We start from the raw sequence: 17650 nt of genomic DNA, 5'->3' as shown, positions 1-17650 counted from the left end.
TTCATAAAAATCAATCAGTGGCATTTATTGAGCACATCTGAGTCTAAATTTATTGTTCTAGAAGGATGGAAAGAAATCTTAAAGAGGGAGGTAGAGGTACAGTTAGGAGAGGAAAAGTCTTCCAAGTTTAAAAGGACATGTCAGTGACTCCTCTTTTTTTTGGGTAGGTGGCCCTGAACTCTTTCATGAAGTTCTAAATAAGATGAGCCTTACCCTAACATTTAATAGTGCAGGAGTAGACACAGTCTCTGGTTCTTGTTTTACAGCAACTGTTGCCTCAGCCTCCAAACCTAGTTCTAATGCATTAAGTGGCACTGACTGGAGAGACACAGACAGAGAAAAGATAGAGAAAGAATAAACATGCAAGTTCTAGTATTTAAGAAAAAAGTTGTATTTAACTTACTAAAACTAGAATACCAAATCAAAATTTGGACCATAAAGTTAGTCAAGGTTAAGAATCCTGATTTTCCTAAGGAGACTGAAGCATCCCAAGTGTCAAGCGACTTTCTTTCGCTAAAGATCTTTAAAAACATAAAATATTTCCTACTGGATGCTAAAAAAATTGGTTTTGCTCCCACATTTTCTGCAATCTAAAGGGTGAACGTTTGGCTCCAAAAACCTGAAGTTCCTACAGAGAGTAAGCACAGAATGACTAGTCCGTCTAAGTTCATTTTTGCATGGGACAACCTGTTAGTCCCATGGGTTTGTTTTGGGTTTTTTGGTACCTAGGAACTGGATTTTCACACACATAGAGGCAACACTGACTCCTTTCCAGTTTCTAAGATAAACTGGGATCATCTAAGGGAGTCCTCTAGGGCCGTTTGAGAAAGTTACCAGAAATCAGAAAGGACTGACGTGGAAATTGTTTCACTACGTTTGTCTCCTGATTGGACCATGACTACCTCAAGACTGACAACTGATTTCACTCGCTCTCTTCCCCGGCTCTCCTCTTGATTTTACTAGCATCTCACCTAGACTTTGGGAATGGCTTGAGGCCATTTTTCATGACAAATAATCACCTGGACATCTGAAACGTAGAGAACATCAGTTCCAAACTGCATGAGAGTTGGGGCAAGAACTCCAACTTCCTGGGGTTTATATGAGCTGGGTTACTAGGAATAATAACAACTATGATATTTGTTCAGTGTTTACTATATGCCAAGCACTGAAGTGGCAGAGGGGAGGAAAGGAGGAAGAGAGGCCAATGGAGTGGCAAAACCAGGAAGAACAGCCCTCTCCCAAATATAGGAATACCAGGAAGCTACATCCTCCTCCAAATGTTGCTCGGTGGCATCACTTCCCAGATCACCAATTCCCCAGATCGAATCGCACTCAAAAGGTGAAGTACAGGTTGGGGAGGGTGGAAATCACTGAAATGCTCCCTGATAATATTCTAATGTCTAAGCTAAGGTTTGCATCCTCAACCGCAAGTTCAATAGCCAATAATATTAAATAAGTCCTTAACAGGAGGCCTGCAAAAACAGGGTGAAAAATTAAAAACATCTTTGGAAAAGTTCTCAGTGAGATATATATCAAGGATATATATTCCCCCCATACAGCTATGTCCTAAGTACCCTGACTTTGGTGGTGACTACAGATCTCATTAACTCATCAATCTTTAAGAAAGTCTTAAAGATAAAATGCTTTCAGGAGCTACTAATGCATTCAAATATCACAAAAAGGAGAAAGGTGAAAAAGAAAGAAGAGTGGCTGCTCACCGTGAGCAAACTAAAGTTTAGCAAAGCATTTTGTTCACTCGTAATAAGCAATCGCTTTTACTCTGCACAAACATCTTTGATACATATACATTTTAAAAGAAAGCTTAAAAAAGCTAGATTTCTGCATGTATTATAGAGTACAATTTTAAATATAGAGGAAAAGACTGCATTGACAGTGAAACTATTACAAAGAAAGAAAATTTGGACACCTTGCTTACCTGTTGCACAGGAGGAGTGGGTGCAGGGGTTACAAGACCTGTATCTCCACTGTCAATATCAAAAAGGTCATTTGGACTGATTCCACTCTCGCTCAAAGCAGCAAGTAACAGATCTTGTCCTGGCTCCACCATCTTTAATAAAGCAATTTAAAAAAATTATTCAAGTGATAAGAGAATGGCAACGTGCAAACAGTGCAAAACTAGAATTATGATGTCTCCATTAGCCCAAGGAGACACTAGCAAAAATCTTAAGTCTGTTTGAATCAATGTGCATTACCCAAGATGTACATATTTGGAAACTACTCGGTTTAAGGGTAAATTACCCAACTTTGCCAAAATGTGTCTATTGGACTCATTACCACAGCAAATCGAGAAGCAGTGCGGCCTAGTAGATAGACTATGGGCTTGGGAGTCAAAAGGACCTGGACCTGTCTGTTGTGTGATCTTGAGCAAATTGCTTAACTTCTCTCTGCCTCAGTAACCTCATCTGCAAAATGGGGATTAAGACTGTAAGCCCCATGTGGGGCATAGACTGTGTCCAACCTGATTATCTTATATCTACCCCAGTGCTCAGTACAGTGCCTGGCATGTAGTAAATGCTTAAATACCACAGAAACAATAAACAGAAAAACAGAGTATAACAGTGACTATATTTTGAGATTATGAAATATAAAATCTAATGTTAGCTCTACTGGGATATCAAGAACTTTAGTCAATCTATTAAAATGACTTGAGCAAAACAACAACTGCTGCAAAGATGCACATTTAGGACGTTTTATGACATTATTTTTCTTGATCAGCTTAAGGATATTCTGCCATCATAAAGAGGTTCCCAAAAGGGCCATGACAGCAAAAGGAAGTGGAACAACAATATTATATATCACCAGAAATAACTTTATAAAGAAGTTTGATATCAACAGTTTCTGGCTCAAAGTTTGTGACTGCTGATAACTACAATTAGGCCTGACATCTACAGGTATTCTTGTTTAAGTTCAACTACAAGTTCCCAATGCAAAGCATTCCGCTTGGGTTTATCACAGAAGTGGTATAGGATTCAAACTCAGTTATAATAATGAACACAACTAATAATAATAATAATAATGATAAGCACTTACTATGTGCCACGCATTATCAAATAGTCCCTGTCCCATATAGGAGTTACAAGCAACGGGGTAAGGAAAGGAGATATTTTAAATTCCATATTACAGATGAGGAACTAAGGCCCAAGGTGGTTAAGTGACTTGCCTAAAGTCACAGAGCAGGCAAGAGGAAAAACTGGGACTTAAACCGAGGTTTCCTAACTCCCAGTCCTTACACCTTCTACTAGGCCATATTTCCATAACCCACTTCAGCTCCAAGACTGGAGCCTGAGAGTGTACTTTGGTTCATGTCTAATCCAGGGACACATCATCCTGTCAGCACATAGGCAGAGTACCAATCCAGTACAAACTATCCTAAGAATGGGATCCAGCAAAGCACATAAGGAAGCCCCTGCCCCTGCTGATCTTAGAATCCCCAAGCCAGCATCAAGCTGGGGATCACCCCCTCTACTATCCTTCATTTGATCAGCAAGGAATGGGGGCCATGACCAGGCAGTCCACTTTGCTTATCCAGTTTGGCAAGCTCAAAGTTGCTATCATATTTATTGAGCGCTTATTGTGTGCAGAGAACTGTTCTAAGCACTGGGTAGATGTGCTCCCTGCCCACAGTGAGTTTACAGTCTACAGGGGGAGACAGACACTAATACATATGGATGAGTACAAAAGTGCTAAGGGGCTGGGGTGAGGGTGGGGGGTGTCAGTGGTGAATAGAGAGACCAAATCAGAGCTTTGAAGGTGGAGAAAGTAATGGTCAGATATGAAAAGGGAGGCCACTCCGGGCCAGTGGCAGGACACGGGCAACGGGCCAGAGGTGAGATAGACAAGATCTAGGTAGGCTGAATGAGTACATTGGCATTAGGGAAGTGAAGTGTATAGAATAGAGAGGTGAGGTAGGAGGGGGAAGGTGCTTTCAACACAATGGTAGGGAGTTTCTGTTTGAAGCAGAGGTGGATGGGCAACCACTGGAGGTTTCTGAGGAGTGGGGACACATGGACTGAATGTTTTTGTAAAAAAAAAAAAAAGAAGATCCAGACAGTAGAGTTAAGTATGGACTGGAGTGGGGAGAGACAGGAGATAGGACGGACAACGAGAAGGCTGATACAGAAATTGAGATGGGACAGGATAAATAGCTGGATTAAACAGGGTAGTAGTTTGGATGGAGAGGAAAAGGAGGGTTTTAGTGATGTTGTGAAGGTGGAGCTGACAGGATTTAGTGTTGGATTGAATATGTGGGTTGAATAAGAAAGAGGAGTCTAGGATAACACCAAGGTTATGGGCTTGTGAGACATAAAGGATGATGGTACTGTCAACACTGACGGGAAAGTCATGGAGAGGACATTGCCTGGGTGGGAAGATAAGGAGCTCTGTTTTGGATATGTTCAGTTTGAGGTGACAGCCGGACATCCAAGAAGAGATGCCTTGAAGGCAGGAGGAAATGTGAACTGCAGAGAGGGAGAGTAATCAGGGCTGGAGACGTAAAAAATGTTGCTATTTGTTAAGCGCTTACTATGTGCCGAGCACTGTTCTAAGCGCTGGGGTAGACACAGGGGAATCAGGTTGTCCCACGTGGGGCTCACAGTCTTCATCCCCATTTTACAGATGAGGTAACTGAGGCACCGAGAAGTTAAGTGACTTGCCCAAAGTCACACAGCTGACAAGTGGCAGAGCCGGGGTTCGAACCCATGACCTCTGACTCCAAAGCCCGTGCTCTTTCCAGTGAGCCACGCTGCTTCCCCGTAGATTTGGGAATCATCAGCAGAAAGGTAGTTGAAGCCATGGGAGCAAACCAGTTCCCCAAGGGAGTGGGTCCATATGAAGCATAAAAGAGAGCACAGAACTGAACCCTGAGGGACGCCCATTATCAGAGGGTAGGAGGCAAAGGAGGAGCCCATGAAAGAAACTGAGAATGAGTGTCTAGAGAGATAAGAGGAGAACCAGGAGAAGAAGTGACATCGAAGCCAAGGTTGGACAAGGTTTCCAAAAAGGGGTGGTCGACAGTGTCGAAGGTAGCTGAGGGGTCAAGGAGGATCAGGATGGAGTAGAGGCCGCTGGATTTGGCAAGAAGGAGATCATCTGTGACCCTTGAGAGGCCAGTTTCTGTTGAGCGATAGGGACGGAAGCCTTAAGTGGAGTAATTCAGAGACAAAAGGAAAGTGAAAGATCATCTCAGCAACACAATGCTTGTATCAATGAAAGCATCCTTAACTTATTATGCAAACAAAATTGGGTTGGAGGGGAATTCCAAAACATCTGCTGACATTTTCTTGTGGTCTAGGACAAAAACGAGTGTATGGCAGTAGGTCCTATCTTTCCCCTATAACTATTGAAATCCGAAAAATTCTCACTTCAAGTGCCAAGGAGCCTCTATCCTGACCTGCCTCACTCCATCCCAGCCAGGACAGAGCGGCGCAGCATGCTGCCTACACAAAACACGGAATGGTAGGAAGTCTCTAGCCTCACCGGCCTTGGAATCAGGAGAAGCTTGAAACATACCCATGTATCCTCTGACCAAAAAAGCCCACCCAAAGTCCCATGGTACCCTTCAGCTATTGACCCATTTCCCTTCTACCATTCCTCTCCAACCTTCTTGAGCACATGGCCCACCCCCATTGTCTCTACTTCCTCTTGTCAAATTCTCTTCTTGATCCCCTGCAATGTGGCTTCAGTCCCCTTAACTCTGCAGAAGCGGCCCTCTCTAAAATGACCTCTTTCTTGCCAAAAACCAATGGCCTCTACTCCATCCTAATCTTGCTGGCCCCCACAGCTATCTGTGACATCACGAACCAACCACTTCTCCTTAAAACATTACCTAACCTTTGCTGCACTGACACTGTCCTCTCCTGCTCTGGTAGCTAGAAATAATAATGACATTATTATTATTCTGGCATTTATGTACATAGTATGTGCCAGACAGTTCTAAAAGCTGGGGTAGACACAAGATAATCAGGTTGGACATAGTCCCGGTCCCACAGGAGGCTCACTATCTTAATCGCTGTTTTATAGAATAACTGAGGCCCCAGAGAGTGAAGTGACTTGCCCAAGGTCACGCAGCAGACAAGTGCAGAGCTGGGATTAGGACCCACGTCCTGACTCCCAGGATTGTGTTCTATCCATTAAGTCATGTGGCTTCTTTGATCTTGCAATCTAATGGGGGAGATAAACAAAGTGAATTATAGATAGGAAAGAGAAGCTACTGGAAATATGAATAAGTGCTGAAGTAGTAGAGCATGCAAGTCTATATGTATAGAACTGAGAGGTGGTTGTGAATGCCTAAGTGTAGAGGTGGTGCAAAAGTACTGAGGTACCAGTTGGGAAGGTATAAGCTGGGAGAAGAGCTGAGGAAATGTCCTGCATTACGTGGTATTTCAGAAGGCTTTGGTGACAAGGAAGCTGTGCTCTGGCCCATTTGGAGGCGGAGAGTGTTTCAGGCATGCACAAAGAGTCAGGATGGAGAAAAGAGCAAGAGGCAAATTGAAATCAATCAAATGTTAATTGAGGGACTTACTGAGAGCAAACCAACACCATTAACGGAAAGTAAGGACAGAGGACATGTTTTAAGGATACATGAAAATAAAGTCTCAGAATGCTACGTCTTCAAGCACCAACTGCCACAGATCCACTAGTATGGCATTTTGCAATAAAGAACAGAGCGACACTCCAAGCTGAAGCTTCCTAAGAGTTGTGAGACAATGAGGCAAATGTAAAATCAGCCCTAGGGAGGAGCTGCAAGCAACAAGCTGAAGAGAACAGCAAGAGGTAGTCTTAAGCAACACGCAGACTGTGAAAGTTCAAAGACCACAAGGAGTCAACGACTGCGGGCTTACTGAAACAGGGAGAATAATGGTTTTCAGCTGTGTTGGGAAAGATAGCTGCAGTGGATCTGGGAGGAAGGATGAGTTCAATTAGACATATTGAGCTTAAGGTGCCAATGGGACATACAGGAGGAGAGGTCCCGAAGGAAAAAGGAAATGGGAGCTTGCAGTGTCTGGGGCAGACTTCACTTAAGAGTGAGGAACCTTTTCTCAAACACTGAAGCACATCGAGTTATAAACTTTTTCCTCAGGTCTTTCCTCCTTTAGGCCATGGGAAATGGAAGTAAAATGTTTGTTTTAACTTGGTATATTTTGAAAGTCACATTTTGTAGCCCAAAATTTGAATGGAACGTATCAACCAACTCTGCTACACTGTACTCTCCCATGCACTTAGTGTACAGTGATCTGCACCCAGCAAGTGCTCCATAATACAATCGATTGATTTTTCCTTTATCCAAATGACTATTGAGATCGTTTTTGGCCTTTTCTGTTTAGCTGCCTTAAAGCCAATGGTCAGGAGTTTCTGCTTGATGTGGAGAGGAATAGAGAACCACTGGAAGTTTTTGAGGAGTGGGGAGGGGTAGAGAACAATTTTTTAGAAAAATGAGCCGGGTGGCAGGGTGAAATATGGGCTGGAGAGACTGGAAGCAGAAAGGCCTGCTGGGAGGCTAATAGAGTAATCGAGTCAGGGTATTTCAAATGGCTTGGACAAGCATAGCAGCAGTGTGGATGGAGGGAAGATAAAGCTGAACTTTATCTTGTAACCTTGAAGTAATGGCAGGACACCTATATAACGATGTCGTTAAGGAAGGAGGAAATTCAAGAATGTGGAGGAGAGAAGTGTAGGGACTGATGAGGTAAATTTGGGAGTCCCCACTTAGAGGTGGATGAACTCCACCCCCTCAGCCAAATACAACTTCTCCGTCCCCCTGTCCCTCCAACAATCTCACACCCCCAGCCCTGAATCACCTATGCATCATACTTCCTCCACTTCTGTACTCATGCAGAGTTGTCAAATGCCCAGAGATGAGAAGCGGCATGAGCTAATGGAAAGGACTCGGGCCTGGCAGTCAGAGGACCTGAAGTCTAAATCCAGCTCCATCATTTGCCAGCTGCATGGCTTTGGGCAAGTCATTTGCTAGAAGCAGCGTGGCTCAGTGAGAAGCAGCGTGGCTCAGTGGAAAGAGCATGGGCTTTGGAGTCAGGGCTCATGAGTTCGAATCCCAGCTCTGCCACTTGTCGGCTGTGTGACTGTGGGCAAGTCACTTCACTTCTCTGTGCCTCAGTTCCCTCATCTGTAAAATGGGGATTAAGACTGTGAGCCCCACGTGGGACAACCTGATTCCCCTATGTTTACCCCCGCGCTTAGAACAGTGCTCGGCACATAGTAAGCGCTTAACAAATACCAACATTATTACAATAAATGCTCAGTGATTGATTTAACTCCTCTATGCCTGAGTTTTCTCCTCTGAAAATGGGAAAGTCATTAGTTGTTTTCTCCTAACAGTGAGCCCCAGGACTTGATTATCTTGTACCTACCCGAGCACTCAGCAATCAATGGTATTTATTGAGCGCTTACTATGTTCAGAGCACTGTACTAAGTGCTTGGGACAGAACAACAGGGCTGGCACACGCGTTCCCTGTCCACAATGGGCATAGAGTCTAGAGGGGGAGACAGATATTAATGTAAATAATATATACTTTAAAGATGTGTACAAAAGTGCTATGAGGTTGAAGATGGGGTGAATCCCAAATGCCTAAAGGTGACAGACCTAAGAACAGACATGGCACATAGTGTTTAACAAATACCACAATTACTAATCATTATTAGACTGATTCTACCCTTCAAATTAATCTTCACCTGCTCTATGTAACTGCCTCTCCTGCTCAAAACTACTTTAGTCAGTGCCAAAGCCCACCGTCAAACTATTCCAGACCTTTAACTCCCTCCCGAAACCTCCAGTGACTGCACCTCCTTCCACACTCTGATAACCTTATCAGCTTCTTTGTTGACAACATCTAAACCACTATGCATAAGATCTCCAAAGCCTCATTTCCCCAATGCCCTTCCACCCCAACACTGGCTCTCTAGTTCTCAGTTGTCTCCAGAGAAGAACTCCTGCCTGTTTTCAAAATCCATCTCCACCTGCCCTTCTGACTCCATCCTTTCTCATCTTATAAAAACACCTGTGCCCTCTCTTTATTCAATGTTGAGTACCAGCTTGAACTGCTCATTGTTACATCCTTCCCCCATACTAAGAAAAATTAGATCCCACTATATTACTCCATATCAATAACAATAATCAATAACAAAGAAACTAGCAGTCAAGTAACACACCAAAGATTAATGTTAGGAAGACTTGCTATGAAGAGCCTGGAAAAAGTCATGAAGGGTGCTGATGTAACAACTGCCACAAAAATACAAATTATCAATCAATTCTATGGTGTTTCCAGTGACAGTGTACGGATCCAAAAGCTGGACAGTGAAAAACAGGATTAAAAAGAACATCGATTCTTTGGAAATCTGGCGTTGGAGAAGGCTTTTGAGAATACCACGGGCTGCCCAAAAAACAAATAAATGGATTTTAGAGCAAATGAAGCCAAAGTGATCTCTGGAAGGCCAAATAACTCGACTTAGATGAGCATACTTTGGACACATAATCAGGAGGACTCATTTTCTGGAGTAGACACTAATGCTAGGAAAAGCCCAGGGAAAACATGGAAGAGGGAGACCAGCAGCTAGAAGGACAGAGTCCATAACAACGATAACGGAACAACTGTTAGGTTGCGGATTATGGCAGAGGACAGGATGTTCTGGATAAAGTCTCTCCATGGAGTCGCTACGAATCGGAAACAACTCGATGGCACATAATAATATTCAAGTACTGTCCTACCTACCTCCTCCTATTCCGATCCATATTCCTGGAATGGGCTGCATACACCTGCTGCCTCCACTTCTCCCAGCTCCCAACGGTGACCTTCTACAAACTGCAAGATACCAATCATCTCCTTCCTGCCCTATTAACACTCATTTCCATCTTAATCTTCGTCCTCTTAACTGCCCTTGAGACTGTGGACCTTGCCCTCTCCTGGAAACATGATCTAACCTTGGCTTTTCTGACATCTCTCCCAGTCCTCCTACCTTTCTGGCCAATCTTAGTCCCTTGCCTGGCTGTGTTCGGGTCCCCTTCTCTTCTCCCTTTACAGTTACTCTTTTGGGGAGCTCATCCGCTCCCATGACCTCAACAAGTTCAGTGCAAATGATTCACAGAGTTATGTGCATGTATGTGATGCTGGGCCCCAAGTGGATTCTGCCAGGTTCTGCAAGCATATGATCCTGGCATAATAGAAGAACTGGGTGTAATGGTGATTCGCGTCATCTCTTTCCCATTGTCCACGGCTGAGGAGAGTTACCATTAACTAAAAAATGGCCAAAAAAGCACACAGTAAGATGGAATGTAGTATAAGCCATGGCTGGTCCAGAAAACTGATCAGTTCTTGAATAATTTATCAGTTCTCAAGTAGATTACATATTTGATCAAGTTCAGAAAATTCTTTTTGATCCCTCTGAATTTTTTTTTTAACATGGACCGTGATGTTTGAGTCCACGCAGAAGCACAATTTGAAACTCTTCTTTGCCTCGACAACAATGCAACTTTAAAATTTAAGCTTACATTACTTATTCTTTGGGTTTGAACGATCCAAATTCTGTAAGATATTTTTCTAGAAATTTTGGATGGCTGGATTTTACGGTCTAGAAGGGGAGACAGATGCTAAAACTACAGAGAGGGGAAAGGATGGAGTGAATATCAGGGATTTTAGGGCATAGGGGACACAGAATGGAGGGAGAGTAGGGGAAATGAGGGTTTAGGCAGGGAAGGCCTCCTAGAGATGTGATTTTATAAGGACTCCAAGTGAGAAGAGCGGGTAGACTACCAAATAATAAGCAGGAGCGAGTTCCAGGCCAGAGGAAGGATGTGGACAAGGGGCTGGTGGCAAGATACAGGAGATCGAGGTACACTGAGTAGGCTGAGGTGTTCGGGCTGGGTTGTAACAGGGGATCAGTGAGGTAAAGTGGGAGGGGAAGAGTTGATTGGGTGCCTTAAAGCCTGTGGTAAGGAGTTTCTGTTTGTTGTGGAGATGGATGGGCAACCATCAGAGGTTTTGAGTAGTGAGGAAATATGGACTGAAAGGTTTTTTGGGTTTTTTTTGGTGGTGTTGGTGTTTTGTTTTTGTTTTTTTAAATGACCCAAGCAGCAGCAGAAGTATGGACTGGAATGGAGAGGGATGGGAGGTAAGCAAGGAGGTTGATGCAGGACTTAAGTGCTTGGATCAGCACGGCAGGAGGTTGAATGGAAAGGAAAGGGCAGATTCAACAGATGTTGTGAAGGTTAAACCAACAGAATTTGGTGACATTATGTCTGCTGAATGAGAGAGATGAGTCAGAGGACAGGCCGAGGTTACGGGTTTGTGAGCTGACTCCTCAATCTACCTCTCCAGCCTTGACCTCTCTCCTCTGCAGTCTCGCATTTCATCCTGCCTTCAGGGTACCTCTACTTGGGATGCCTTGACTATCTCAAACTGAACTTATCTTCCCACCCGAACTCTAGGTTCTCCATCAGCGTAGACAGGGTGACCGAGTGGAAAGAGCATGGACTTGGGAGTCAGAGGACTGGGTTTTAATCCTGACTGCCAATCGCTTGCTGTGTGACCCTGGCCAAGTCACATAACTTCTCTGTGCCTTGGTTTCCTCAACTGTAAAATGGGAATTAAATACTTGTGTGTGTGTCCCCAAGACTGTGAGCCTCCAAGCGCTTAGTTCAGTGTTCTGCACATAGTAAGCACTCAATAAATACTATTGAATGAATGAATGAATATGGGACAGGGGCTTCCTTGTATCTACTCCAGCACTGAGAACACCTAGTAATGGTTCAATAAATACATATGATTGATTAAATCAACAAAAGAAACTTAGGTCTATTCTCTCCTTTAAGTCCCCTTGTGAGCCTGGAACATATCTACCAACTCTATGATATTGTACTCTCCCAAGTGCTTAATACCATCCTCTACACACAGTAACCACTCGATATCATTCAATGATGTCCTCTCAGTTTCCAGAAGGCATGAAGCTCAATTGGTCAGTTTCCTGCCCATAAAACCCTACAAATGCTTGGTCGGCTATTGAATCAACTGGTGGCTTTTTCTAAACAGCTCCTCATCCTTTGCATCTTTCTACATAAGACTCATTTTCCAATCATCTGGAATCAACTTTTTCCATGAACTCCAATTTTTTCACATCTTCCTGTTCGCTGATGAACGGTGGGGGGTGGGAGGGGAAGAGTTACTGGCTCCCAACTTTTCTCCACCGTCCTTCCCTAGACAGTCTTTCTGCATAATGTACTTGTTTCTTTCCCAAATGCTCTAAACTTTATACTTTTCCACCCTGAATTTTAACCTGCTTTTGCAAGTCAGTATTCCCAATTTTTCTATGTTACTCTGAATTGGATCTGTGCTCAGGAGTTAGCAATCTTCATTTTGTATCACCAACAAATTTGATGACCATGCAATCAATAAAGATAGTAAACCAAGTCAGTCTCAGGATCAATCATGTTGGAGCACCAGGCAATATGTGAGTGTCTCTCCCCTGTAGCCTACCACCCCAGTTTGAGAGAGAGTCATTGAAGACTCCACTTCAGGAGTCCGATGTTTGATAGGCTGCTCTTTCACATGAAGTGTCGGGTGCTTCATCACAGAACTGCTCAACCTGGAGCATGACACGAAATATAACTAAGTTCTACCAAGAAATAGGCATTGTCGTAGATTGGGTAATCGATACTTGATTAAGCAAATGTTACAACAATTAGACCCGATGCTAGCAGGCCTAGATTCAGAAGATGACATTACATTGACAGCTCTGAAAAAAACCTACAAGATAGGCCACATAGAAAATTAATCAGGGAGGACTTAGGGCCAGAAGGACACGCACTATCATTTTTATCACATAGGAAGCACTTATACTGTAATTCTCAACAAATCTAACTTTTTGAAATTTAGAACAAAAGGAGAACCTTCAACTGAAACATGATCGAGGCTAAACACGGAAGCATTAGAGATGCATCGAAATTGGAAATTAGGATGCCTACAAAAAACCTAGATTGCTCAAAAAGGTTTCTGTCATCACAATGAATATATCCCCAAAAGTTCTAACAATTCTTCACCATAAGGAGGAGAGACAGATCTGGAGCGTGAACAGTCAATCCTCTATTTCCCATCCATCTGGGAGATACCAGAGAAAACTAAAAGCTTTACCATTAATTTAAAAGCCCTATTTCTGACATTAGTTTAACCTCTCCTTACCCCTACATGCTGGTTGTGGAAGTACTAGCGAGCAGTAAAATCCTTCTGATTCAGGCAACAGGAGAAAGGGAAGTTGGGTGGATAATCCAGAAAGTAAATTATTAGAAATCAAGAGCTGGCCCTATTTTGAAGGCCATACACTTAGAGTCGTGAAAGCCAACTGTTGTGGGGGGAAAAGGGGTGACCAAGAGAAGTTTTTACTAAATCTTAAAGAGGATCCATGGGCAGGGAAAACCAAACTATTATAGGCCTCTGCACAGGCCAAACTCCTAATGCCTGATCCATACACTATCCTAAAACTGCTGTCCTCTAGACTGTAAGTTCTTTGTGAGCAGGGATCGTGCCTACCGACTCTCTAAGACTGTACTCTCCCAAGGGCTTAGCCCAGTACTTCACGCACAGAAAGTGTCAATAAATTACCACGGAATGACTGATTGTTCTGTACCAGCTCTGCCCCCCTTTTCTGGCAGAGAGGAGTTGAATCCTACATGTCACTGTCCATCTGAAGTACATACACACTGTAATTCCCAGAAAGGCCCATACACTGGAAGGACTAAAGTACAGGCCAAACTGCCTCTAGGAAAAATGAAAAACAAATGCCAGGAGACGCTTCTTAAGTAGTTTGAGACAGCACAATAACAGAGAAATGTAAGCTCCCCTAAACAGGCCATAAAACAGACAACTTTTTGCACTGACATACAACAGACAATTAGTTGTCATCAACAAAAAATACCAAATACCTCCTGTTCTCCCTCCGACTTAGACTGTGAGCCCCATGTGGGTCAGTGACTGTGGCCAACTTAATTATATCTACCCCGGTATAGTGCCTGGCACACAGTAGGTGCTTAAAAAAATACAGTAGTAATAATAAAAAATTTTTGAAAGAGTATTTCCACCTCAGACTGACAAAGGGGAGAGAAGGGACTGTGTGATATGAACATCGGAGGACTGGAAATGTGTTGGAGAACCATTAACACTGCAGCACAGGGCATACACATTGCCATCGGTCTCAAAAATATTTCCATATTACAAGGATAAATGTAAACTGACTATAAATTACATGCTTGTCCTCCAAAGAAGATGCTTCTCAATCATTCCAATGGCAACATTTAATTTCTCGGAATATGAATCTAAACTTTTTGCAAATCCTTCTGACTGTCCCTTCAAAAGCTAAATTCAAAATATATAGTATAAGCTGCTGGCATTAATATTCTGCCTGAAATAAAATTCATTTACCTGCCCAGCTTGTTTTAAGTTAGATATTGGTCCAGTGGCTTGGAAGTGATCTGCCCTGGAAAAACTAATGCAGTCTTGAAGCAGGATTTTTAAACACCTCAGCAAAACTAACCTTTGCATTAACTCATTTATAACAAGTGGTAACACCTCCTCTGGGAGGATGCATAGATTTGTGGGGATATTTTTATTATCTTTTTACCTTGTAATGTTTTTGGAAAATAGAAAACGTTTGTTTTTGCATCTCTTCAGGGAACATTTGATATGTTCAGTGCCCTAGTTCTGATTAATTTAGCTAGGGGAAATAAGGGTTAGGGGGGGAACAGACTGCAATTATCTTCCAGCTTTTTCCATCTTCTCCAATTATAACCAATTACTCAGGGAAGTGCATATCACCTACTCAAAAGTCACCAAACACCCACAGAAAACCAATGGAAAAAGGACTTACATATTAAAACATGCAATTTCTCCCTTAGCAGGCCAAATTCAATCAGCTCAAGTACCTCAAAAAAACAGAACACTCACAAATGAGGGTTTTTGCTTTTTTAAATATATTTAGCTGTAAACCTGGTTCACAGAAGCCAGAAATGTGCCCTGTCTTCCTGGAAATTTGCTGTGGCAGGGGGGCGTGTCTACTGTTATGGCGTATTCTCCCAAGTGCTTAGTACAGTGCTCTGTACATGCTAGGCACTCCACAAATACAAGTGATTGAAAATACTAACTTTTCAGGCCAAAAACCTAATTATGTTAACACAAGAGATGACCTGATGCTCTGGAAAACAAAGCTGTCAGCCAGCATTTGAAGACTATGCCATAAAGCCTGTCGTGGGCAGGGAATGTGTCTGTTCTATTACTTGTGCTCTTCCAAGTGCTCCGTACGGTAAGCACTCAATACAGTTGACTGATTGATAGGGCGAACTGTACTTTCAAACACCTAGCTAGATTATTTTATTTATTGAAGTACAGTTAGGGTAAAAACCAACTCCTCCAACTCTGAGCCTACTTTGGTGGAGCAGAGCACGAAAACCTGGCAGAATTTCACAATATCTTCCCATATCTCTATGTGCCGCTGAAATCTCAAATCATGACAACAGTCCATCTCGGGTCATTCATTCATTCAAGGGTATTTATCAAGTGCATACTAGGTGCAGAGCACTGTACTAAGCGCTTGGAAAGTACAATTCGACAACAGAGAGAGCCAATCCCTGCCCGGTGACGGGCTCACAGTCTGAACGGGGGAGACAGCAAAGCAAAACAGATCATCAAAATAAATAGAATCGGTCGATGGGAACTACATGGATCTTTATAGTGGAGTGGTACTGCAATTCCTTTTTACGGCACCCCTTTCTGCGACGACTTCAAACACTCAAAGCTTATAAAATATGTAACAGGGCACACTCTCCCCAAACTCAAGACAGATCCCACGGTGATCTATACGGTTAAATTGTAACTTGTTGATGGTCATTCATTCGTTAGTATTTATTGAGCGCTTACTCTGTGCAGAGCACTGTACTAAGCGCTTGGAATGGACAATTCGGCAACAGAGAGAGACCATCCCTGCCCATCGACGGGCTCACGGTCTAATCGGGGGAGACGGACGGACAAAAACAAGAAAACTTAGTCGCGATAAATAGAATCAAGGGGACGGACACGTCATTAACAAAATAAATAGGGTAATAAAAACATATACAAAGGAGTGGGGGGGGGGCTTTCCCCTCCTGTCACCTCTCGTTTGAACTCCAAGATGCTTTCAAAGCTGTAGGAGTCCTCCCCGAGGTGGGGGGACCGTCTGACCTGTACTTTGAGCACCGGGTATTCCGCCCCCCCCCGCCCCCCCCCATCACCGCCAATCCTCCTCCAGCCGGGAGACCCGAATATATTCCAGCGCAGAGCGGAAGGGGGGCGTCCCAACGACTCCACTTTCAAAGGTCGACGGGTCGCAGGCTTCTAACCTTCCCCTCCTCAACACGTGTTCGCCACAAACTTCCGGGTGCAGCTGCGACCGGCTGTGCCCAACCCCGGGACCCCAACCTTGTTCCATTTGCCCGCGGGCTACCCACCTCTCCCCCGCCCGCCCCCCTTCCCCCGGTGAAGACCCCCCCACCTCGGCCCCCCGGGGATGTCGTCTTTTACCAAATAAAAAGTTTCCTCTGCGGGAGGGTCCGGTTAAGCGCTGGCAAACATTAACCTGAGCGAGCAGCAAGATGCGGGGATGGAAGGGGGGGGATGGGGGGGAGGAACGGCAACCTTGGCTCCAATGAGAGCGTCCCACACCTACTTGGCGGGGGGGAGGAGGGGGCATCCCAACCGGAACGATTTTCCCGGCAGGATCACGGGCCCCAACGGCGACTCCCGGTGTGGAAGAAGGAGCCCCTCTTTCCCACCGGGGGGGAGGGAATTGAGGCCCCAGCGGCCGTTGGCCAGCTGCACCCCAACGGGCTCGGGGAGGGGGGAGGAAGAGTCACAAAATGCCGGCCTCTGGCTCCAAAATTAGCAAGCATTCGACTTACCAGGGTGGAGGCTCTTCCACCTTAGCAACCCCAGCGTGGTCCCGGCCCCCCCACGTGTCTCTTCTTACTCTCCCCCCCACCCCCGAGGGCCGGGGGGGTAAACAGGTCACTCCACGTCCGGACACGGCATTTCCGACTCTCGTCCGCCCCCCGCTTTCCTTTTCTTTTTTTTTTTCCACCTCCCCCACCGTGTCGGGCTGGCTCCGGGGACGACAGGCTCCCGATCCTGCCTCCGGTCCCCGCCGTCGGCCACTTGGAGAGAGGAGGAGGAGGAGGAAGCGGAGCAGGGAGAGCCGCGCCTTCGCTCCTCCCGGACCCCGGAGGCCCGAGCGAGGCGGGGTCGAGGACGGGCGTCCCGTCCGTGGCGACGCGGCCCCGGAGGCCGGAGGGGGCGGGTAATGGAGGCGCGGGGAGGGGACGGCGAGGCCCGGAGGGAGCGGGGGGCCAAGCGGGAAGTGTCTCCCCCGAGCCCGGGCCCGCCCCCGCCCCCGGGACACGGGGGAGCGGAAACCCGAGGGACACTCACTTTCTCCGCGCTCTCCGGCACGTCGTCGGCGCCTCTCGAGCGGCGGCGGCAGCGGAGGAGGCTGAAGAAGGAGGCGGCGGCGGCTGTGGCGGCGGCTGCGTCCGGCTCCGCTTACCTCCCCGCCGCCATCTTGGCGCCCCTCCCCCCGCCAGGCGGAGGAGGGGGGGGGAGGAGCA

The 17650-nt window shown here is 45.2% G+C and overlaps 1 protein-coding gene across 6 annotated transcripts in view; it reads right to left on the bottom strand.

Annotated features, from left to right (window-relative positions):
- The window catches only part of SBNO1 (strawberry notch homolog 1), a 59736-nt gene extending 42147 nt beyond the window's left edge, over positions 1–17589 (bottom strand). For 2 of the 6 annotated variants that reach the window (XM_029058502.2, XM_029058503.2), the window contains exons 1-3: positions 17475–17589; positions 1937–2068; positions 214–318 (exon numbers count right to left, since the gene is read on the bottom strand). In XM_029058502.2, coding sequence (XP_028914335.1) covers positions 214–318; positions 1937–2068 — 237 coding nt within the window. In that variant the 5' untranslated portion in view covers positions 17475–17589. The remainder of the gene's footprint in view (positions 1–213; positions 319–1936; positions 2069–17474) is intronic. The other 4 variants (XM_029058504.2, XM_029058505.2, XM_029058506.2 and 1 more) reach the window with 2 other exon arrangements.
- Positions 17590–17650: the final 61 nt, after the last annotated feature.

Source organism: Ornithorhynchus anatinus, chromosome 2, assembly GCF_004115215.2.
Source record: "Ornithorhynchus anatinus isolate Pmale09 chromosome 2, mOrnAna1.pri.v4, whole genome shotgun sequence".
Taxonomy (NCBI): domain Eukaryota; kingdom Metazoa; phylum Chordata; class Mammalia; order Monotremata; family Ornithorhynchidae; genus Ornithorhynchus; species Ornithorhynchus anatinus.
This window is presented reverse-complemented; position numbering and strand designations above follow the sequence as displayed.